Source organism: Lutjanus erythropterus, chromosome 14, assembly GCF_056507025.1.
Source record: "Lutjanus erythropterus isolate fLutEry1 chromosome 14, fLutEry1.hap2, whole genome shotgun sequence".
In the NCBI taxonomy this organism is placed as follows: domain Eukaryota; kingdom Metazoa; phylum Chordata; class Actinopteri; order Lutjaniformes; family Lutjanidae; genus Lutjanus; species Lutjanus erythropterus.
This window is the reverse complement of record NC_139330.1, coordinates 4,439,349-4,462,656: the sequence shown is the minus strand read 5'-3', so window position 1 is coordinate 4,462,656 and position 23,308 is coordinate 4,439,349. Positions and strand designations below refer to the sequence as shown.

General features: G+C 40.4%; 2 protein-coding genes across 5 annotated transcripts in view; one reads left to right on the top strand and one right to left on the bottom strand.

The window, feature by feature from the left end:
• Positions 1 to 672: 672 nt before the first annotated feature.
• Positions 673 to 6,798, top strand: ap3m1 (adaptor related protein complex 3 subunit mu 1). Its single transcript, XM_084736257.1, has 9 exons — positions 673 to 939; positions 1,309 to 1,586; positions 2,028 to 2,199; positions 2,348 to 2,485; positions 3,626 to 3,711; positions 3,799 to 3,932; positions 4,259 to 4,466; positions 4,566 to 4,710; positions 5,715 to 6,798. Exons 2-9 carry the CDS (start codon positions 1,314 to 1,316, stop codon positions 5,813 to 5,815), a joined length of 1,257 nt encoding a protein of 418 aa, XP_084592383.1. The 5' UTR covers positions 673 to 939; positions 1,309 to 1,313; the 3' UTR covers positions 5,816 to 6,798.
• A 2,109-nt stretch (positions 6,799 to 8,907) lies between these two features.
• The window catches only part of LOC146315064 (vinculin-like), a 40,943-nt gene continuing 26,542 nt past the window's right edge, over positions 8,908 to 23,308 (bottom strand). For 2 of the 4 annotated variants that reach the window (XM_084735248.1, XM_084735249.1), the window contains 11 exons: positions 21,337 to 21,536; positions 20,930 to 21,058; positions 20,014 to 20,163; positions 19,790 to 19,898; positions 19,374 to 19,676; positions 19,154 to 19,278; positions 17,490 to 17,675; positions 15,349 to 15,525; positions 12,593 to 12,796; positions 11,888 to 11,992; positions 8,908 to 11,445 (listed from right to left, as the gene is read on the bottom strand). In XM_084735248.1, coding sequence (XP_084591374.1) covers positions 11,299 to 11,445; positions 11,888 to 11,992; positions 12,593 to 12,796; positions 15,349 to 15,525; positions 17,490 to 17,675; positions 19,154 to 19,278; positions 19,374 to 19,676; positions 19,790 to 19,898; positions 20,014 to 20,163; positions 20,930 to 21,058; positions 21,337 to 21,536 — 1,835 coding nt within the window. In that variant the 3' untranslated portion in view covers positions 8,908 to 11,298. The remainder of the gene's footprint in view (positions 11,446 to 11,887; positions 11,993 to 12,592; positions 12,797 to 15,348; positions 15,526 to 17,489; positions 17,676 to 19,153; positions 19,279 to 19,373; positions 19,677 to 19,789; positions 19,899 to 20,013; positions 20,164 to 20,929; positions 21,059 to 21,336; positions 21,537 to 23,308) is intronic. The other 2 variants (XM_084735250.1, XM_084735251.1) reach the window with 1 other exon arrangement.

Sequence of the window (23,308 nt, the reverse complement as noted above, 5' to 3'; positions counted from 1 at the left end):
TGGAACTAACATTAATTGATTATAATGCAAGTTAAGACATGATAGCTCAAAATTCAGATAAAACCAAATTATTAATTTAATTAAAAGTAATTAATTAATTGATTAATAATGGAAATGAAATAACATAGGCATTATATAAAAATAAAGTGCTGTGTAAAATAAGTGCATAAGTAGTTACTGTAAATGTACACATTACTTTGGGCAAAAGTTGAGTAGATGTCAACGAATGGTGGATATTGTCAGTTGATGTTTGTCTTTTGAGTTAAATTTTTCAAGTTTTACAGACAGTTCACACATATTTATCCACCTATGTTGCAAGCGCCTAACTACAACTACTACAACTTTTATTTTGAAACCGTAAGTATCATTACGCTATTAAGACTCCTTTAGTGTAGTTACATGGTGTGGCCATAAGACAGCACCAGTTCAAGAAGGCTAATAAAATTGGCCAGAGAGCTAATCATGACATTATAGCTGCTATTTTAATTTTTATATCTGAAACCTGACATAACGGTTAAAGTTTAGGATTCGCGTGTTGTCACAGCTCTGCCAAAGTGACATTTGTAGTATTATAACAGGGGAGCCGGCACGAACACCTGAAAGGCAGCACTCAGGGCAACAAACCTCCAAAAGTCTCACACACACACACACAACACTGGGGATTAGCTGCCCGCACACGCTGCCTGATTAAAAAGTCCGAAACTTTTTCCTGAAAGTAATGACCGTGTTGACACTTGAGTTGCTTTACATTTAGACCGCTCATAATATATTTTTATGTTTTACTGGTAGTATCTAGGCTTTATTGTTTTGATTTGTCAATCGATATTCGTGAGTCAGTTGTGTTTACGTGTGCATAGATCTGCAGGCGTCTCCTCAGCACACAACTCTGCCATATTGGCACCAAGTGAGCTCCTTGGCACAAGCAACTTGAGTTAGCAGGTAAAACTTTAAACAATTTGTGAAACTTTGTGTGCTTAACCTCCTATTCAGAGCATTAATGATGCTGTTTCGCTTCTCATTCCCAGATTTTATTTTATTTTAGCATAAAGATGTAGAATGTAATAATATCCGAACTTGATTCTCAGATTGCTAGCCAGATCCATTTAGTTACCTGATGTTGAAGTTAGTTTAACAGATTGACAGTAAGAAAATGTTGACAACAAGTGACAGTGCTTTACATATACGTTGCATTGTTTTGATTTGAGCCCAATTAAATAATTGATGAGGTGTCAACTTTTTAAAACTGTTGATTACATGTCTGTCTCAGTGACACATAGCATACTAACAACAACTACCTCATTGTTGCAGCTGACATGATCCACAGTCTGTTCCTGATTAATCACTCGGGGGACATCTTCCTGGAGAAACACTGGAAGAGTGTCATCAGCCGGAGTGTGTGTGATTACTTTTTCGAGGCAAAGGAGAAGGCAGTGGACCCAGAGAATGTTCCCCCTGTCCTGCAGACCCCACACCACTATCTCATCACCATATACAGGGGCAAACTCTTCTTCCTCTCTGTCATCCAGACTGAAGTCCCTCCACTGTTTGTCATTGAGTTTCTGCACAGAGTGGCAGACACAATTCAGGTATGTTTAAAGGCATAAAATGCAACATTTTTCTAATGTACAGACTCACATAATCCCTTTCAGTCAACTCTACTTTTTTTCTTATTTCCTCACTCTTTTAATGGCAGTGAACTGATTATTTTTGGGCTTTGGACTAAACAAGACATCTGAGGACATCATCTTGGGCTTTGGGAAACACTGATCAACATTTTTCTGACATTTTAAAAACCAAACAACTAATCAATTAGTTAAGAAAATAATCAATAGATCAAATGGTTAGTTGCAGCCCCATTGTACATATTGAATATAATTAGTGCGTAGTATGAAGCTGGGATTCAGCTTTGGTCTCAATGGAGAGGACAAAAGGTGCTTTTTAAGACAGCTGACAGATCCACTCAGATTTTCTGCAACAAGCTTTTTATACATTCGTCAGTCGAGCGTCACGGGTCTTTTTGTCGACAGGACTACTTTGGAGAGTGCTCAGAAGGTGTCATCAAGGACAATGTGGTGACGGTGTACGAGCTGTTGGAGGAGATGCTGGACAACGGCTTTCCACTAGCAACAGAGTCCAATGTCCTCAAAGAGATGATCAGGCCTCCCACCATCCTGCGATCAGTCGTCAATACGCTCACAGGTAAACAGAGCTTCTCCTCACTCTGCCGTTAAGGGCCAGTCTGAACTGTACCACTGCTACCTTCTGTCCAATTATCTCTAAACCAAATAAAATAGGTGATGTTGATGTGTTAATTTATGTTTTTGCCTTTGTTTTGTGTGTTTTCCAGGAGGTAGTAATGTGGGAGACACGTTGCCAACAGGTCAACTGTCCAACGTCCCTTGGAGACGGGCTGGAGTCAAATACACCAATAACGAGGCATATTTTGATGTGATCGAGGAAATAGATGCCATTCTGGACAAATCAGGTATAAACTAGAGATAAAATGGTACACAGACTTCATAACACAGTTATAGTGACTGAAATGATCACAATTATCAATGTTATTGTGGTAGTGTTGAAACAAAATAAATCTTTATTGTCCATATTGTTGGAAATTCGTCTGTAGCTCACCAATCACAGGAAACAACTCAGCTCTTACTTACCGCTAACACAATCCTAGAAAGTTTATTCTTAACTCTACAGTTTAGGTGGCTGCACCAAACAGGAAGATAAAAGGTTAAAACATATTTCACATTACTTTTGTAAACAAGATGCAAAATCTGCTGACTGACCCCAAAACCACAGAGTTTCCTGAGAAGGTAAAGTCGCTGTGAGCATCTCTTAGAAATAAAGTCTGTGTTTTCAGAGAAGCTGAGCTGGAGTCTAGAAACGTGCCGAGATATTTAAGGTTTTACCACAGTTTCAACATGTGGAACTGGTTCTGTCTTCAGATCTTGTTTTGTGCAAATAATTGTGCAAAAATATTCAAAAAGTAATGACACACACATTGAAATAATTTGTGATATGAGACAAAACAAACTCACGCTGCTTCTGCACCTCCGTCTGGGAGACCGTTGCTAACTTTAGTTGAAGCTGGACGGTATTCACTGTGAGTGAATTCAAATTGCTGTAATCGGACATGGTTTTAATGATAATTGAAATTTGAAATGGTAGTATTAATGGTCAGGAATCTGTCCATGTGCCTCTCAAAAAGTTATTCCTTCTGCAGCCACAGTTGCCTGCTTCTCCTCTGCCTCAGTGACTATTTTGATAAAGTTTCTAATTTTTTTGCATCTAACTGTGTCCCTCTACTTAACATGAACAAATTAGGAAAAATCCTGTATCCTTACGTTAAATTCATTACATTATTTCCATGGACTTATGATCAGTGTTTTATTTCATGTCTTGCTGCCTCGGCCTCAAAAAAAAAAAAAAAAAACGGCACCAAAAATGATTTAATTCCAGGCTTGACTCCATCCACAGTACAAACAGCCACCTGTAGTGTCACCATAGAAGAAGAAGTGTATTTATGGCAGTTAGAAGTGTTTTCTTTTACCTGGATTATATAACTGGACATGTCTGTTCTTTAAACATGTTATCATCTCCATCAATCTTTCCTCTTCAGGTACGACAGTATTTGCAGAGATCCAGGGTGTAGTTGAAGCCTGTGTGAGGCTCTCTGGGATGCCCGACCTGACGCTGTCCTTTATGGTTGGTTGGTTTTCCTCTCGTCTTTCTTGTGCGTCCCACTCGTGCATCTTTTGGTTCACTCACCGCCGTTGTTGTTTTTGACGACAGAATCCTCGTCTCCTCGATGACGTGAGTTTCCACCCGTGCGTGCGGTTTAAGCGCTGGGAGTCGGAGCGTGTCCTCTCTTTCATCCCGCCGGACGGAAACTTCACACTCATGAACTATCATGTCAGCTCCCAAAAGTGAGCACGGCTTTAAGTTTTCTTTATTATTAAATACATTTTTAAAAAGTCTTCACTCTAAAGTCAATCCTTCTTCTGTGTGGTCCTGAGCAAGAATTTGGAAAACTTGGACTATTTCTAATAAAATCAACAGGTATGACCCACAGATGAATGTAGTGTTGTGTAATCGACATCCTCTCGCAACAATAAAACTTTTGTCCTGTTATTTTGTGGACAGAAATTCTGGTTTAATTTCAGGAATCACAATCCACACACAAACACAAGCCACTTGCTGTCTGCCTGCTGACTGTTTTATTGTGGTGAATTCTGTCTGTGTCCTTCCTCAGTCTCGTGGCCATTCCCGTGTTTGTGAAACAGAGCATCAGCTTTTTTGAGACGGGACCTTGTGGTCGCCTGGACATCACGATCGGACCCAAGCAGACCATGGGGAAGACGGTGGAGAACTTGATGGTCACTATCCACATGCCAAAAGCTGTGCTTAGTGCCAACCTCACAGCCACGCAGGGAAACTACACCTATGACCTCGCTACCAAAGTAACCAACCATTTCTAAGGCTGTCCTAAGCAGTAAAACAGAAGGTCTGTGTTAGTGAATATTTGCTCCTTATTCCGAGCGTGTCTTTTGTCTCGGTAGGTGTTGGTTTGGGACATTGGGAAACTGAACCCCCAGAAGCTTCCTAACCTGCGAGGCAGTCTGACTACGCAGGCAGGAGTCCCCAAACCTGAAGATAACCCCTCGCTCAACATTGACCTGAAGATACAGCAGCTGGCTATATCAGGTAACCCTCGCTACCTGATCTCTTGATCTTTTAACTGAACCAAGTTGAAAGTCCAGAAACACAAACTAGTCGGCCCTTTTACCCCTGCTCTTTCTCTCCACCTTTGTTTTTTGGGATGTTAATGGTTATAGTTGTGATGGTGTTCTGTTGAAATTGTCAGAGTTGATGTACAACACTGCTTCCAAAAAAGTTGGCATATTGTATAGAGAAAAACTAAAACAGAATTATACAATATGCAAATACTTTTTGACTTATATTCAACTGAATACAACACAAAGACAAGATATTTACCACTGTGATACATCAGCTTTTCTTTTAACAACACTCAGTCAGTATTTGGGAACTGAGGACATGAAAGGTTGAGGTTTTGAAACTGAAATTCTTTCTCTGTCTTGCTTGATATAAGACTTAAGGTGCTCAATGGAAGACAGGTCTGGACTGCAGGCAGGTCAGTCTTAATGGTGCCTTCACAGACTAACACACCCCTATACCATCACAGATGCTGGCTTTTGAATGTTGCATTGAAAACAGTCTGGATGGTCCTCTTTAGTCTGGAGGACACGACCTCCATGAGTCCGTGAAATGTGGACTTTGTGTCAGTCCAACTCAGATGCGCGTGGGTTTTAAATGCCGCCTGAGGGGTCAGATGTCACTTGCATTCATTTCTACTTTGCCCCCTATTTGCAGAGATTTCTTTGGATTTCCTGAATCTTTTAACGATATTATGGATCGCATATGGTGAAATCTATTTCTCTACTATTAACTGTCCATGCAGTGGTGAACTTCACCTCATCTGTGCTTGACTGAGCCATTTGATGTTCCTTGTGCAATCATGATACTATCACCTGTCACCTATGAAGCTGTTTACCTGTGAAATCTTCCAAACAGGTTTTCCACAACTTTCCCAGTCTTCTACTGCTTGTGTCTCTGAAGATTTTTGGAATCAGGATTGTTTATTTGCGTTTTCAGTCTTTTCTCACTTTCCTTCTCTCCTCTCTGTCCAGGTCTTAAAGTGAGTCGTCTCGACATGTACGGAGAGAAGTACAAGCCGTTTAAAGGGGTCAAATATTTGACTAAAGCTGGGAAATTCCAAGTGCGGACCTGAGTGATGACGCTCAGCTAATCTAATGTGCCAAATAGGGGTCAAGATCACCACCCCCCTGAGTCAGTCTTACAAATCATCTGGCTCTTTGTTATCAATGAACGATTTTGCATTCTAACATTATTTATTATGTGTTTGGCATTACATACAGTATATATGACTGGATGGTGTTTGTGGCCTGTAAAGGGAAGCCTTAATAATCAATGTGACTTTGTTGAAGTGCTATTAGTTTCTATCCAGTTTAAATGTTTCATTGTGTGAACATTCCTCTTTTTTGACTATTTCTGAATATTTTTTCCTGTTTCTGTCTAACACCCTCTGAGTGTTGCCTAAGGGGAATATTTAGGTTTGAAAAGGGACACTCGCAGCTCACCGCCTCGCTCCTCCTCACTACACAATCTTCACAACAATCTATACAATCTCACTTGCATGTTGCCTAAGAATAAGCAGCCATGCCTTTATAAGCCTTTTTACATGATATCAAGTAGCGAGTTTTATACTTATATATTCTGTATATGTCTTTATTTTTGAAAAATCAAATGTATCTACTTTTCTGAATAGCTACTGTGTGTCTCGAGGCACTGTCTTTAGTGCAGGTATTTTTGCACACATTCACACTTTAATGTGGCCTTGTAAAGGTAGGTTAAGGTGCTGGTTGTATAGCACAAACTGCATTTTTTGGGAGGCCTGAGGGAGGTATATCTTAAAAATATGTCTTATATCTAAGGTACATACTTAGTTTGACTCGGGGAGGGTGTACAACTCTCCGCAGGACTAGTTAGACATGAGCTTGTGATTCAGGCAGGCCACTGGGAAAAGTTGTGTTAAAAACACTCAAATCTACAAAATCCTCACATAATCTTGAACTTCTTTACTCAGCACAAGATTTGCACAATCAGTTGTTGATGCGGAAAATACTACTTAAAGCTCTTGTATGAAGTTGAATTTGCATTTCAGTATATAAGATGTCTTATAAAAGCTTTAAAATGATGTGTCCACGTGTGCTTTTTTTTTTCATCCATGCCGTTGGCCTATCGCAGCTGTTCTCTGCAGGTGAGGTGTGGATGACCGGCTGTGCGTTCCCGTACCTATACTACCATACCAGATAAGGTTTGGTATGTCCCAATACAGAGTATGTCAAATGCAGAATACCAAAAATACAAGGATGTGCTTCTGCATCTGGTTGGATTTTGTCGTATGCAAGCTAAGATGCTGTTCTGGCTATTCTGACACATGGCAGAGGTGCCAAAAGAGCGTGAACAGATGACAACTCACACCTGTTCCAAATTACATACTTCTTCCTTCCAAGAGGGAAGGCACAACGCTATGAGGAGATAGTAAGTCCGCCTGTCCATTATTTCAGTAAAATTCAACTTGATTGATTAAGATTGTACAGGGATGTGGATGACTTGTGATTTTGAGTGAAGTGTCTTGACAACTATTGGTTAGATTACCATGAAATTTGGTACAGACATTCACGTCCCCATCAGAATGAATTGTAATAACTTTGGTAATCTCTCAACATTTGATCTTGCACCATCAAAGCAGATCAAACTAAATTTGTCCCAATTCTTTGGTTTACTAAATTGACACATTCATGGCTAATTAAATGCATGCATGCCAGCCCACTGTACTGGGATGAGGAGCATGATAAACATTATACATATTAAACTTATACATGCTAGTTTTGCCATTGTGAACTTGTTAACATACTGACTTCAGCATTTAGCTTAAAGTGGTGCCATGCCAATGTTCCCACGGACCACTACTCCGAAATCCCAGTAGAGTATTAAATATCATTTGTACATCATATTACTACTGTTTCCAAAGGCCCATTTCCCAGAAAACACACACTCACCCTGCAGTTGCAAGTTTTGACACAAACTGTGGTCCTATGGCGTGTGACCACAAAAAAATTCTCTGTAGCCACCAATTATTCCGTGTAGTTTTGTCCCCATACTACAAACCTTCACCATCACAAAGCCACTGTTTGACAAATATCGTGAGTCCTTTGTGCACTTAAGTGAAAATTTTGACTAAAGCAGTGAACAGTGGTCTTCGCCATTTAGCTACCAATATGTTGTGGCTGCTGAGGTCTGGGTTTCCTAAACCTACTCAGACTGCAAACACGATCCTTACAGAGGAACCAGAAACAAAAAGGTGACTATGAGAAAACAGACACACAGGATTGAATGGAGGCATGATGTACTGAAGTGTGTGCCGCTGGATTCGTCAGCTAGCTGAGAAGTCTAGTTTGTTTTTTATTGGAAAATATGCCTTCAGGAAACACCACATCACAATTCAAGTGTTACAGTTAAGGATGACTATGTTCAATTGTGTTGACTCCTCTGTATTATTTTTACATAAATTTACAGTTGAGCCACTAAAAGCGCAGACCTACTCTGGCCACCACATTACAGGGATTAGTGGCTTATGGAACCAGTGCTTGAAAACACAAGTGTCTATCCCTGAGTTGTTAATTCAGTGAGTGGACTGCGCTGCCTTTTGTGGGTCTGCCAGTGTTTCTCAGTGGTGGTCCTCGGACACAACACACCTGATTCAAATGATCAGGTCATTATCCGGATTCTGCAGAGGCTTGATGATAACCTGATCGTTTAAATCAGGTGTGTTGGATGAAGGAAAAAACAACAACATGCAGAGCAGTTTTTTCCAGAGGAGCAGGATTGAGAAATGCTGCCTTACACCAAATGACAATTCAAGCAAGTTTACTGTGAAAGACAAATTTCCAATGTTGGAATAAAATCATGAGAGTTTTAGGTGAGCTGGTGTGCACCCCACACACCCAACTTGTTAGTTGTTGGCTGATCAAAAACCCAGTCAGAGCTGTCTTAATAACCTGCAGCCTTTTTGTCGTCTTGGCACTTCCAACAAAGTCAAACATGTCTGATATTAGTTATTAGGATTAGGATTATTTTCAGAACAATGGGTGTTCAGCCTCACAAAGCTGCAAGCATGTCTGTACACTATTGTTGTAACTAATACATGAGTAAACTCTTGTTCTTCCGCAACACTTTCTCATTTTATGTCATGGCACCAGCGGCGTATGAGAGCGAATGAAGAGGCTGACTCCAGTCGTCCTTATAGTCTTTTATTCTTCCAAGGCACAGCAGATGTGTTGGCAGGGCTAGAAGCTATCAGAATACATTCAGGGTGTGAATGAACACATCAAGTACACACAGAGGTACACCCTGTCGCTCTCAGTGAGGGGTCAGTGACTGCTACATGCTCAGTAGGCCCAAATAAAGATGAAAATGCAGTTAACATTCTGTGCTGCTGCTCAGAGCTCCTTCCCCTAACCATCACAGGGACAGCTCACTAATACTGTTCAAGTGAAGAGGCTTAATTCACACATACGTACACATACAGGTTCTCCATTTAACAGTTAAATTTGCCTATCCATTACAAAATATGTTGTGTAAGTTGATGAAATACTGTTAAGGGAATGAATATATGCATTCACTGATCTGATTGCATGTAACATTGAATCACAAATCCTTAAACTGCTGTGTAATTCCAGACAAAAACACTCCTTTTAGACTTTTTTTTTTAATTCAAACCTAAATAACTAGACTGCTAGACTGGCATCAATGTCTATTGTTACATAAAAAGGCTGTTTTTGTTCTAAAACCACCGGGGTTGTTTAGAAAATCTGTTAAAATGATGCATCAGAGCATCCAGAGTGGGACTACTGAGCTCACACATGGAGAAAAGTCTAAAAACTGGATGTTGAATGGATGTCTGAAGTGTTTTGATCAGTTTTTAAAAGAAAAATCCAAACAGTTCAACTGTTACAGAGAGAGTGCAGAAACAAAGCACTACAATTAGTAAAAAAAAACAAAAAAAAAAACAAAACCAAAGCAGGAGGAAACATTTTCTCTTTTTTTGCTGAAAAAAATTAAATAAAATAACAGACCTTAAAAAGTACTTCAGGGTCTCTAAAGCAGAGGTTCTCTTTTTTTTCCTCAGCTGAGGACCCTTTAAAAGACAGAAGATATACCAGGGCCCCCCTCAAATGTGTCCCTTGGATTAGTGAGAGCTGGTTTGCACAATTAATGGGTGACGTGTGGGTGACGCGTACCTAACAGGTGCAGGGCTGCCATGTCGATCGGTGGTTCCCACTGCCCATGATGACATCCCCAAATGTCTTGTTTTGCCCACAACTCAAAAAAGATACGGAGTAAAGAAACCAGAACATCTTGAAAAATTACTCAGACCAATCAGTTAAAATAGCTGCTGTTAAATTTAATCGTTAACAACTAATTGATAAATCTGTGCAACTCTTAACTGATGGGAGGAAGTTATTTTTGTTGGATTAGAATCTATAAACTATTTTAGATTTAAGAGCTTTTGTAAAAATAAAGTAAAATAATAAATATTTTTATTTTTTACCATGATCATTTAAATGGATTAATCTAAAAACTTCTGATGGACCCCTGGCAGAGAACCACTGCTCTAAAGAAAATGATCTGTCTCGTTTGTAAAAACCTGGATAGTGTTAAAAACTTTGTGAAGCTTTTTACAGTAATGTAAAACAAATCCTTTGGCATTGTCACTGTGAAAGTTAAATAAAGTTCAAACAAAGACACATTAAAGACATCTTAACTGACCCTGATCTTTACCTTACTGTCACTCATACTGCAACAGTCAATCTCATCTACTAAATATCAACCTTCCTGCAATCAACAAAAAAACTTTATTGACAACCATACATTGTTTCCAATTATACAATCACTTTTAAACTGTATCATTTGCCTTTAAGTCATAACACTTTAAATCCAAAGACCTTTTAGTTATTCAAGTATAAACATCACCAAACAGCGATGATGAATCACCTTTGAATTCATAGATCTTAAGTTAAGAACAGCGTTATTACTGAAAGTAAACATGAAGAGAGGAGAGCTCATCAGCCTACACAAGACTCCACACTTTAGTGTCAAACTCAGTGTATAAAGCTCATAGCTGAGTGTTGTCCATAAAACAAATAATTACTGTATATACAATAGACAATAAGAAACTCTCACTGAAAAAAAAAACTGAATTAAAAGTAAATGTCCTCTAGGAGATACGTATCTTATTGTCATCATTTGCCTTTAGAAAATAGAAAAAATTTTCATGCAAAAAATATATACCTGGGATTTGGATAAACTCTTGTAACACAACATACCAAAAATATATATTAAAAACTGTCTCCGATTAGCCTGCGTGATTCCACAGATACAGATAAAGGGAACTGGAGAGCAAAGCTGAACTCACTCCAATAAATGAAAACTGTTTGGTACCAGATCTAATGGTTCCTGGTAGACACACCCAGACTTACAGCGGAGGATGGATCAAAGTCACCTGCAGCTTCCTCCTTGAGAGAGTTCACATGTTTACTCAGGATGAAAATGCACATTGCTACTTTTACTCAAGGTGTGTGCCATCGGTGCCAAGTTACGAGTGTGACTAGTTTCAGTTACCAGGGTTTATTGGTACCAGGGGGTCTTGCGCACCCAGCGAAGTGTGAATCCTGCATCTGTGCGGATCTTGATGGAGGCTGCCTCTGCCTCTCTGACCGTCTCCTTCACCGACTGCATCAGATTCTGGGCGTTATGCACCAACATCTCTGTGGCCTGGTCAGGGAAACATTCGGATGTGAAGCAGTTAGAGGCAACAACAACAGAGATGTAACAAAATTAAGTCGTTATCAGTGGTGGAAGAAGTATTTAGATAATTATAATACACATTTTCAAGTAGGAACTATTTTCTTTCTAATGTTACATCTCATTAATGTTTATATCCTCTACTGTCACGAGCACAAGCCTCTTATCCATGAGTAGATGCACACTTCCTTGTGCACGATTTGGAAGAATAGAAAAAAAAATTGTTGGAAAGAAAATAGTTCCTACACAAAACTGCTCACAACAAGGTCTGTGGATTATATTGAGTAACCAGATCATGAATTTGGGAAATTTTTACATGAATACCGCCAAAGCCTACAATGTACATAGTTACTTTCCACCATTGCACATTATTACTGATGCGCCGATCCAATATGCAATTTTGTGAGTTTACCTGCTCTGACTCCTCTTCACTAATGTTTGTTCTTCCCAGCATGGTGGCTTTGACAGTTGAGAGGATCTTCAGCTGAGTGCTGATGGTGGGGATTCGCTCACACACCTTTGGAAGAAGAAAAATATGTAAATTAAATTTCATAGAGGACTCTTCTGTATGTGTTTGTATCTGTATGAGTTTGTCCGTTCTATTGATGTATATTAGAAATGGACAACATGACAACTCAGCAAAAGTGAAGCCGAAACATCTTGATCGCCCCCTGGTGGTTGGTTGCAGTATAAGTTATAAATCCTGCCTCCCTAGTGTTAATAGATAGAACATAGGCCAAACTAAAACATCAAAGTACACGTCAAATACATTTTCCTAAAAGATGGTTTCTGTTGTTTTAGGTAGTCCTCATCACACTGAAGTTCACGTGTGGTGTTCAAGTGCAAGTTTGGTATTAATTAGTTATTTGATGATATAAAAAGGGGGTTTTGTGACGTGATTCACAGCTGAGGTCTTCTCGTGATTGAGTTAGCCGGCTGTGTGGGCGGGAACTCAAAAGTGTGGCTTCAAGGCTGATAACTACTGTGTAGACTCTGACTCCAAATGATGTCACCCGAACAAGGTGGCAACATTCGTATTTGGGATATTTTGGCTTCAGTACTGTATAGTGGGAGGAAGCAAAGACGTGGCATCTTTATTTATGTCAATGTTCCTCACCTGTAGCAGATTAGTTCTGATACGTCTGTCAGTGCACTGCTTGGCCACCTCTTTGGCCAGTCTCGTCACCTCATCCGAGGCCTTGGCGATGTCCTTCGCACACTGAATCAGCGCTCGTTTGTTCCCGCTTCCACCGCGCACCAGTCGAGACATTTCTGCCATGAGCAGAGCCATCCGCTTGGCTGCTGCAATGATATCGTTACCCTGTGAAGACGGTGGAGGAGGGAGCAGAAAGAGCTGTGAGCAGGAGACTGGATAAGATATGAGAATGCAATGGAAACATACTGACTCATTTTTACACAATTATTTTCTGATGATACTGATAATATCCAAAATGTAGGATACTGAAAACACTGTTATCAAACACTAAACAAATGCTACACTCTTAGAAATAAAGACACTATCTAGAACTACAAAGGGTTCTTCAGCTTGTCCCCATAGGAGGACCCTTTTTGGTTCCTGGTAGAACCTTTTATAAAAGTTACACTTGTGACCCTTTCCAAGAGTTCTGCCTGGAACCCAACATAAAGGGTTATTCCTAAAACCATCTGTGAAAGGTTTCACCCAGAACCGCCTATGAGATATTCTACAGAGGACCCTTTTTTATGGAGTAATGGTTCCATCCAGAACCCTCTCTGTAGGTTCTGTCCAGAGCCTTTCAACGTTGTGGTGCTAACAAGAACGCACCAAGGGGGTTCTACTGAGAGCCTTTTTATTTTCCAAAGGTTTTATCTAGAACAACTCAGGACATTTTAGTCAGAACCCTTTTATATTATGGTACAGAACCTTTGACGATGGAGTTCTTCAAGTATTTCAACAATCCATTTACTCCCAAAAAGATTTCTTTGGATGAGATGGGCTCTTAATGGAACCCTCTGACTTACAAAGAACCCTTGAGAAACACTTTCTTCAAAAAAGGGTTCTTCAGAAGCATATGAACTTCAGCCCTTTCAGGAAGAACCATTTTGGGACCCTTATTTCTAAGAGTGTAGTTCTTTGTGTAAATTAATTTGAATTACAAAAGCAACACAGGCACTAAATTTCAAAGTAGAAAGCTGCATGCAGTGTCAGTGCAAGTTAGAACATGTTCTTCAACTCTCATAGAATAGGATAATGCTGAAATTTATCCATAGTTTTAGAGGGAAATAGTGTTGAGGTTGTCACCATCTCCCTCATATCACAGTCAGCCTGAGGTTAGTACCCATGAGGTGATGTTTAGTGTTGGAGTGATCGGTACACATCCTGAGACTACGAAGCAGAAGCGAGTGATTATACCAGGCAAGCAGGCAGTCTAAAGTCAAAACTACATCACCCAGAAATCTTTGGGAAACTGTCATCCTTGGCTTCACAGGTTGGCCAGACAACGAGTGAATGACAACAACGATAACAGCGAGACAGAGCACCTGGCTCCTCCTTTAAACCACTTTACCTAATCATGAACATAAGGGAGGGACGTGTGAAGCCAGTACCAGTTTATCCATGTGGTGCAACAAACAAACTTGCCATTCCAACAATCCTCAACCTTTAGTAGAACCTAAGCATCAGCAGCATAACCGTGTGTCAACCATGTCTGACTGTGATGCAACGAGAGTAAAACGGCAGCCACAGCTGGTTGGAAGTTTCCATGGTAGTGGCAGATGCAGAGCTCATCACAGCCACAGTGGCTCAGGGTGTTTCTTTGTCCTGCAGGGTTTTCCTTGTGTCGTATTTTCATCTGTTTGCATGCGTGGATGTGTGTGTGTGGGTCAAACAAAGACTGGTTTCACTTTATCTAACAGTACATTAATAAGATGTAACAAGCTGGATTTTGTATTAAATTAGACTAAAATTATTAATGATATGTTCCTTATTTGACTATTATTTCACCCTTATTAGAGGCTAATTAAGGACACATTACAACAAATTCTACAACTTCTATCACTGCATTATTGAGAGTATTCTTACTAGCTCCTTCACAGTATGGTTTGGTAATCTCACTTTGCAGGAGCAAAAGTCCTGGAACAAAATTGTGCACGGTGCACATATAAGATATCTGGTGTCAGCCTGCCAGCCTTAATGGATCTTCATAGTTCTCGTCTCCCGTGCCACTTCCATAAACCCTTCATGTCATCCTGCTGGCAGTCTTTTTGTTCCTTTTCCTTCGGGCAGATGCTGTCGTTCTATTACATGCTCCACCACTCGCTTTGCAATGATATACGTAGATAAAATAACTCTTGATGTTGGAGTCTGTCACTGTACACTCAAGTTGTTCTAGGAAGTCACATTTGCACATGCAGTTTAAAACTTGTGCATTTTAAATATCTGTGCTTTAACTTTAACTTTTTAACTTAACTTTTTTTTAACTTTATAATCGGGACACAAATTTATCTATGCATACGCACTATATAATTGAACACTTTAGAAGTAACTTATGCATAAGCACTTTAATTAGTGCACCACTATTTGTGTGCTTTATTTCTGAGCTGGGTGGTTTGTTGGACTTTTCCTTTTATCCTGTGTTTTTATTGTTTCTTTTTCATGTTTTAAGGGCTCTTGCACTCCCATTTCCAGTGTAGTACCTATTGCAAATGGCAAATAAAGTGACTCGGACTCTGATATTATTGTTCATATAAAGGACATATTATTCCTTGTTTTGTCAAATTTGATACAAAGTAAGGCTTGTAACATCTTATTAGTGTGCTGTTAAAGCTTGACCCACATACTTCTTGACCCTCGTCTGGTTGTGTGTGCGCTCATGTGCATGTACGTGTGCAGACCTTGCTGGACCACTTGCGCGCCTCCTGGTGGAGAGACTGGGCAGCTGCCAGAATGGGTTGATTGACAGGCTGGTTGGAGGGCATCATCAGCAGTTCTGGCTCATAGTCATCCTCACCATCAGTAAACTCATCTTCATCATCTACCTCCCTCTCCTCTACTGCCTCCTCATCCTCAGGCTGGGTGGGGCAGGGGTGGGGAGGGATTGTTGGTGGTGGTTGGAGGAGTAGGAAGGGAGGCAAAAGGGACAGGAGGAGGAAAAAAGGAGGAATGTGGAGAAGAAGGGGGGAAGCCAGGGATGGCAGGAGGGAAGGAAGCATGGGAAAAGGAGGCATTTAGTACAGTATGAGAGGCACTGGATGGAAGAACAGAGGACAGGAGATTTACAGGAAGGAGGAGGAGTGAATACAAGCACTGTGAAGAAGCAGGGAGAGGGGAAGTGGAACTGCACACGCAAGCAAAGATGGGGAAAAAAAGAGGAAAGATGAGCTGGTTTGGGCAGGTAGCAGGTGGATGACGGGCCTTACTCTGACTCTGGCAGTGGCTGTGGCAGTTTGTGAAGCATTTGCACAATCAAAGAAGGTCTAACTATAACCAAAACCAGTGGTTGTCATCCTTATAGTGTATTCAGCAGTGTGTGCAGGGAAACTACGTGTGCTCCATGGCCATTACAAGAGATACTGAGTGCCTGGTTTCCAGAGACACCTCTGATGCACAGATCATTAAACAAGTGTGGAAAACCTGCCATGAGAGCTACAGAGGAGAGAGCAGTTGTGGGCTTCACTAAGAAAGTGAGAGGGCATTTTCCCTGGATAACCAGTGGTTATTTACACAGAATAAATGTTCCCATTATCAGTTCCTCCACACAGAGACACTTGGACACACACATACAGAACATAAACACCAGTAAGGATAAGAGTGTAAAGAATACAAATGCTCAGAGGTAGGAATAAATCACACATGTTCATGTTACAAGCAAGTCTTAAAATTCAAGTCTCAAATAAGGCCCACAAGTCCCTGCTACAAGTCAAGCAAGTCACAAATCAAGTTGCATGAAATTCTGATTGTCTACCCCCAGTTTCCACATTTAAATTTGGTAGCGGTCATGAAAGTTGAGTTGTATTTTTAACATTAAAGGAGACATTGCACATGCAAAAATGAGCACTATAGTCCAAAGCAACTTGGAGCCGTAGACTGTATATTAAATATATTGTAATCCTGTTTAATATACGATTTATGGTTGAAACGAGTTGTTTCCCTTCACCCTCCCCTCCTCAGACACGGTAGAGACATGCAGGCTGCAGGAGCTCTGCAGGAGCGAAGGATGCGACATAATCCTTGAATCTAAATTATTATTTTTTTGACTAGCTCCCCTGCTGATAGCTGCTGGTCTGTCGTGTCCTAGTAGACTGTGCGGTTTGCATGCATCACAATAGAAATCATTAAATCATAATTAAAAAGCTTCTCAAAATCTAAAAAAAGCAAATATTTCATTTTAAAAAAGTGAAGTCCTATCATGTCCTCTGTCTGAAGTCTAAGTCAGATCATTATCTGTGTTAGTCAGGCAAGTCTTAAGTACTCAAAGTTTTGATTTAAGTCTGACTTAAGTCAGATCATGTGACTCGAGTCCCCCACCTGTACAAACTGTACTACAGATATAGTGCACTTGTCCTTCACTTTTAATTTAGATGAGAAGCTGGATTGTCTCTCCACAGATGACTCTTTTTCTTGTATTTACATCACACCTGTAAGAGTGTATGTGCAAGCCATTAACAGCCTTACATGCAGACACCTTGAACAGATGACAGTTTCCATTTTTCCTCTGAAATTGGAATCGAGCCATTGATCTCCACATTTCAGCATCAACATGATTTTGATCGTGATTTTCTGACAAACTTTTTTTTCAGGATAATCACAGAATATGTGAAGGTGCTTCATTACTGGACAAAGGTACGATGGTCAACAGAGAAAAACTAACATTTTGAGATCACTTCAGACATATGCTTCAGCCACTAATAATGACTAACCAGATAGTTTATTTTGCTCAGAACTGTATGTGTGGTACTGATTTTGAAATTTTACACATTTGATAGTGTGAATATGTAAAGTGTGTGTCTCTCTGTGTGTGTTTGTGTGAGCTGACCTTGCTGGACCACTTGCGTGCCTCATCGTGCAGCTGCCTGGCGGCCACCATCATGGGCTCACTGAGCACCTCTCCAGCCTTCTGCTCTGGGAACTCCTCATCCTTCTCCTCCGGAGGAGGGGGCCGAGGCGGAGGCACCTCGCCCTCTGGCAAGGGGGGTTTGGGTGGCGCCTGCTCATCACTTACCTGGAGAAAAAAACCACACAGACACACATATGCTAAATATAGATATGAAAGATTCAACAACAAAGGGAGATGTGAAGGTCCAAATGCAGTAAAAACATGTGATGCAGCACCGCCTAAAACCAGCTTAAAAAAAGTGTACAGACCTGCAGCAGACAGCGAGGAAGGGTGAAAGGGTGTGTGTGAGTATAGACAGATGTGTTGATGTTATATAAATGTTTTTTGATCATGACGTTTACTTACAAATCCTATTTGTATACTTGCAAATGTACTCAGTTACTCAATTCTAATTTATCATAGCAAATGTGCGGGAGAGGAAAAACGCAGCAGAGACAGAGGATAATAATGATAACAAACAAATAAATAAATACATATAAATAGCGACATTTTCCCAAAATACTGCTGGTTCTGTCCTGTTGGCATTCATCTGATGCCTGCATTGCACCATATGAGAATCATTTATTAATTATTGCTTTTAGTGCGTTTGAGCTTTGAGGGGTAGATATTCAGATAAGAACAAAAATATCTGAGCTGAGATTTTAGTTGACTAAATCTACTGTAGATTTAGTCAACTAAAATGTAACATAATGCATTATCTAAACATTTCTGTAGAATTTATAAACTAATACTAGGAAACATCTATTAACCTGATGTTTAAATTAACAATTAACAATTAACATTAACATAAACATTAATTATCATGCATTTCTTCAAATGTGCATTCTTCTTTTTGTTCAAATACCAAATATAAAATACAATTGCTAATCTATGGTTATTTTTATTGGGTCAAATGTTAATATGTTATGTATTATAGACCTGCCCTGCACAATACCCATATACTATTCTCAGAAAGGTTCCAGAACTACAAGTTATGATTGAACCAACAGGACACTCCACTCCACTATGTTCTTTAAATTTACAGTATGTGCTCTTTTTAGTGGCTGTACTGTCTGAGACTACAGAGGCGCTGTAGTCTAGAAGTAAGACGTAGTTAGTGCTAGTAGCCCTATTCTGTTAAGCTATTAAACAATTTAAGAAGCAACAAATCAAGGCCCTGAAATAGCTGTAGCTTAATATCATGTTGCAGTGAAAAGGTCACGTTTATCGTTTTGCAGAGTATGTTGGGTGGGCAGGACCGGGCAGAGCAGAGGGACCAGGATGGGAAGAATTATCATTTTAACCAGGGTGTGCTTTGCAGAGTCGGTAAAAGATGCTTTGTTACAGTACAGTAAACCAATTGTTGCTCTGATTTCAGAGAGCAGCATGTTGATGTGTGTATGAAAGGAGAGCAAACTGTCAAGCCAGATCCCTGAGTATTGATATAAGTTGACGAATTTGAGTTCTGACCCATCTAGTGAGGAGTTCTGGTTGAAGACCATGCATTTGGTTTTGCTAGTATTTAAGAGGAGGTGTAGGTTGGAGACAGCATATTGGATACTTAGATTGGAGAACAAGTAGTATGTGTGTTTGAATGTGCTTACATGGAGCTGGTCGAGGTCAGGTGGTGGAGGAGGGAAGTCAGGTTCTTGAGGTTGGAAGGCTTCTCTAACTTTTCCCACTGCAGCCAGGATCCTCAGACATGAGTCCAAATAGGCCTTCTGCAGAGCTGTGGAGGAGAGGGTGAAGCATAAAAACAGACAAAATGTAAATCTGTGTCATGCAGGGCCCTGGAGCACATGTTTGCACAGTGTGCTCCTGTACCTTTATCTTGTATGTTTCCAGCCACCGCCTTGGCATCCATCACCATGGGTGAGATGGTGTGTGAGAGGATGTCTGACGCATGTTTCACTGTGTCTCTGAACCGCGGATCTTCAGAGTTCTCCACTTCCCTCTTAGCCACCAGCAGGACCCGATTAGCTCGTCTTGCTATGCTGGTTGCCCCGGCAACGAGCATTTGGGGCTGAACGTTCGCCATGGCAACTCGGCACTTGTCGATGTCTTTCTTTATAGCCTCCTCAGAGGCATCTAACAGAGATTTGGTGTCAATGGCCTCATCCACCAGACCTGGGACACACACACACACAGATTAATCTCTAAATCCTGTCTCATTTACAGTATGTTAATGTACTTTGGGAGATCTGTTTGTTGCAGACTGCTGTAAAAGAAAGAATCCTCACCAGTGAGTCTCTCCACATTGTCAATCCACTGGTTCTTCATGGTGTCAAAGTGCTCATATGCTGCTTTATTTCCAGGATTCTTCAACAGGATCCGAGCAGCAGAGGTCACCTGGACATGAACAAACATGACACACTCAGACTGTGTGTACTGGACTCTGACCACTACACGTTTCATCTATGTATGCAATCATGCAAATCAGGTGCAGTAGAGCAAACATTAGCACCTGTGGTGTGAGCTCCCTGGCATGTTTCACAGCAGCATGTATACCCTCTACTGTGCCCTTATTGGCTGTTCCCACGGCAGCAGCCTTCTCTGCAGTTGCCCCCAGTCGACCTGCGTGGGCCTCGAAGTTCCCTGCACGCTCTTCAAAAACCTACAACAAACATTAATATTGGTGTAGTCTGACTATAGACATGAACATCATCTTTTAGAATGTTTCCATCCTTCGACACACAACATCTGGATGGTGCAGAATTGGGAGAAATGAGGCTTAGGCTAGGTTGCATCAACAAGGATTAATAATTAGCCCCAATTTATGTTTAGGTTTATCATTTATGCTGCACCAAACTTTAAAACTTAAAATGAAGAAGGCTCATATTTAAACCTCTCTTTAAACATTAGTTTAAAAAGTTTTTTTTTTCATTTTGGCAAGTTAAGCCCCCTGATGCAAAATGTGATTTGTGATATTGGGTTTTATAAATAAATTCTGACTTGAGTAGTAAGCAAATGTAATGTTTTGTCTTTTTTAGCTTGCTAGCATACATACATTAAAAAAACAACCTTTTAGCTGACTATCAAACAATACAAGCTTATTTATTTAGCTTGCTAGCAAACAGCATCACTTTTCTTTTTAAACTTATTAGCTACCCAAGTATGCAATCATTTTGTTAGTGAATACAGACTAGACAACATTTACATCACTAAACGCGGACTTACTAAACGGGACATTAGTTTTGAATTGTGCAACAGAGCTCTGCTTAATTTTAAATCTTGATTTTTCTCATTTTAAACCTAGTTTTGCTAAACTCTGATTGAACAAATCTTGGATTTAATGAACCTTTGATGATGCAACCCAGTCTGAGGGGATTAATTGTTGCAGCCATATTTGTAACCAGCACTTATTTTTGTACTTTACTGACCTCCTCCCTGTTGGGGGCATCGGGGGGAGCAGTTGCAGCCACAGCCAGCAGTTTGATGGGGGTGGTAGTGTCACTGAAAACATCAGATACTTCTTGGGTCATCACCTCCTGCATGTGCTTCCTCAGGTCCTGGTAGAAGCAGAGATTGTTGTATCTGTCCACTAGGTGGAGCTCTGCACCCATACTTTAAATAACAGACAAGCATGCATGCCATACAGTATGTTAAATATTCTAGATGTCTTGTTTTTGAGCCTGACATAATTGAAATATTTGGAAAATTTGTTTTCTTCCTTAGAATTTAAAATAATGTCTGAGAAGCTTCACAGAATAAGTTAGTAATGTCAGTGGAGTTTAAACCTCGATTCATTTATAAACGAATGTGTGTGTTTGTGAGACTGCTGAGCTACCTTGAGGCTGTCCTGCAGTTGTGCAGCTGTAGCTCGTGCGTGAGGAGCCTCAGCCTCGCCCCTGCCGGCCATGTCTGCCAAAGATGTCATTAGGGCTTCTGTTCGGTCGCAGCGTCCAATCATATCCTGTCGATATGGGCCTAACAGGCCTCCCGCCAGCCTCTTCCCTTCTCCAACCATTCCTCTGATTGCTGCCTGACCTGGAGAGCGACACAGGGCAGAAGTCATTCTCACACCACACCTGGATACCCAACATCTCCTTGGTCTTTAAAGGGACAGTTCATCCTAAAGTCAAAACTACATATGTTTCCTCTTACCTGTAGTGCTATTTATTCATCTAGACTGTTTTGGAGATATTAGCTGTAGAAATGTCTGCCTTCTCTTGAAAATACTCAACAGGAGTGTCTCTTTCCAGGTATCATGACCCAGTCACTCAAGATAATCCACAGACCTTGTTCTGAACAGTTTGATCAGTTACATGTAGGAGCAATTTTCTTTTCAATTGATTTTGAGCTCCAGAAAATATTTTGCCTCTTTGTGGAATATCTCCCAGATGCGCTTATTTGGTTACTAAAGCTTAAGCAAAATCAGGAATTTAAGGCTCCAAAAAACCCTGGAAAATCCTGAAGGGACTGTTTAATGTTTACATCCCGTGCTGTCATGATTACAAGCCTCGTGTCCATGAATAAACACATGCTTCCTTTTGTGCAGTGATAAGGTTGGTGCCTATAATTCACAAGAAAGAAACTGCTCACAAGGTCTCAGGATTATCATTAGTAATTATCTTGGAAAGAGACACTGGTGTTGAGTTTTTCCAATGTTTTTTTTTGTGCTTTGAGCACCACAGGACTAAGGCCATTTAGTCCCATTATATTGGAGAGAAGGCCGACATCTCTGTGGCTGATATCTCCAAAACTCAAGAACTCACCCCAGACTATTTATACTGATAAATAGCACTACACGTAAGAGGGAAATATGTATTTTTGATTTTGGGGTGCATTATCCCTTTAAGTACAAATCTGAGGTATTTGTAGGTTACTGGAGTAGTTGCATTTTATGCTAATTTATACCTCTATTCCACTACATCTCAGAGGTCAATATTGCACTTTTTACTCCACTGTATTTGTTTGACTACTTTACTGCAGAATGAGTAATTTTACTTCAATACTTTAAGTATATTTAGCTTACAATACCTACCATTACTTAAGTAAGATACTGAAGGTACGTGGAGTATTTTCATATTTTCAGTGTTTCACAGAGTTTGCATATGTGATAAGTTAGACAGCATTAATGACCTTGGTTACACGTCCTTATTTAGACACAGAGCATCTCCAAATTGTCAAGTACTAAGAATACGAAGGGTGACAAATGACTGTGGCTCATATAACTTTTTTTGTAAAACAGAGAGGAGGATGCTGTATTTTGTGGTACATGTTGCTGACCTCATAAACCTTCTCAGAAGTCATCATGTGATTAATATCTGTAGAGTTTGATCATATTTTCAAAGGAAACATATAGTGGGCAGGTACCTGTGTTCCACTGCAGTATTTCACACTCTGCTCCCAAAAGGGAAGCATGTGAGAAAATAGGAAACAGTAAAATGACAAATCAGGAAAACAGCGACAGGCATCAAACAAAGCTTTACAACAATACAATGCTCCCTGATTGACTGAGTAAGTTGAGTTATTCATCCAGTGATTCATGCATGAACTACCTCACTGTGGGCATTTAAGGAAATGGCATCAGTCACCAGCTCAGTCATGTCTGTGCCTCATTCAGAATGAATGAATGTTGAATGGAAATGAGACACTTTCAGGCTCTCAGCGGGCCACAAACACCTCACATCTTTCAGGATCCCATAACTGCCGGCTCGAGTCCCAGGTGCCGCCACAACCACTTTCACACACTCTCCAGCTCCCACACAAAAAGCATGGAAGGTCAGAGCATTTATTTTTGAACCAAACTACTACAT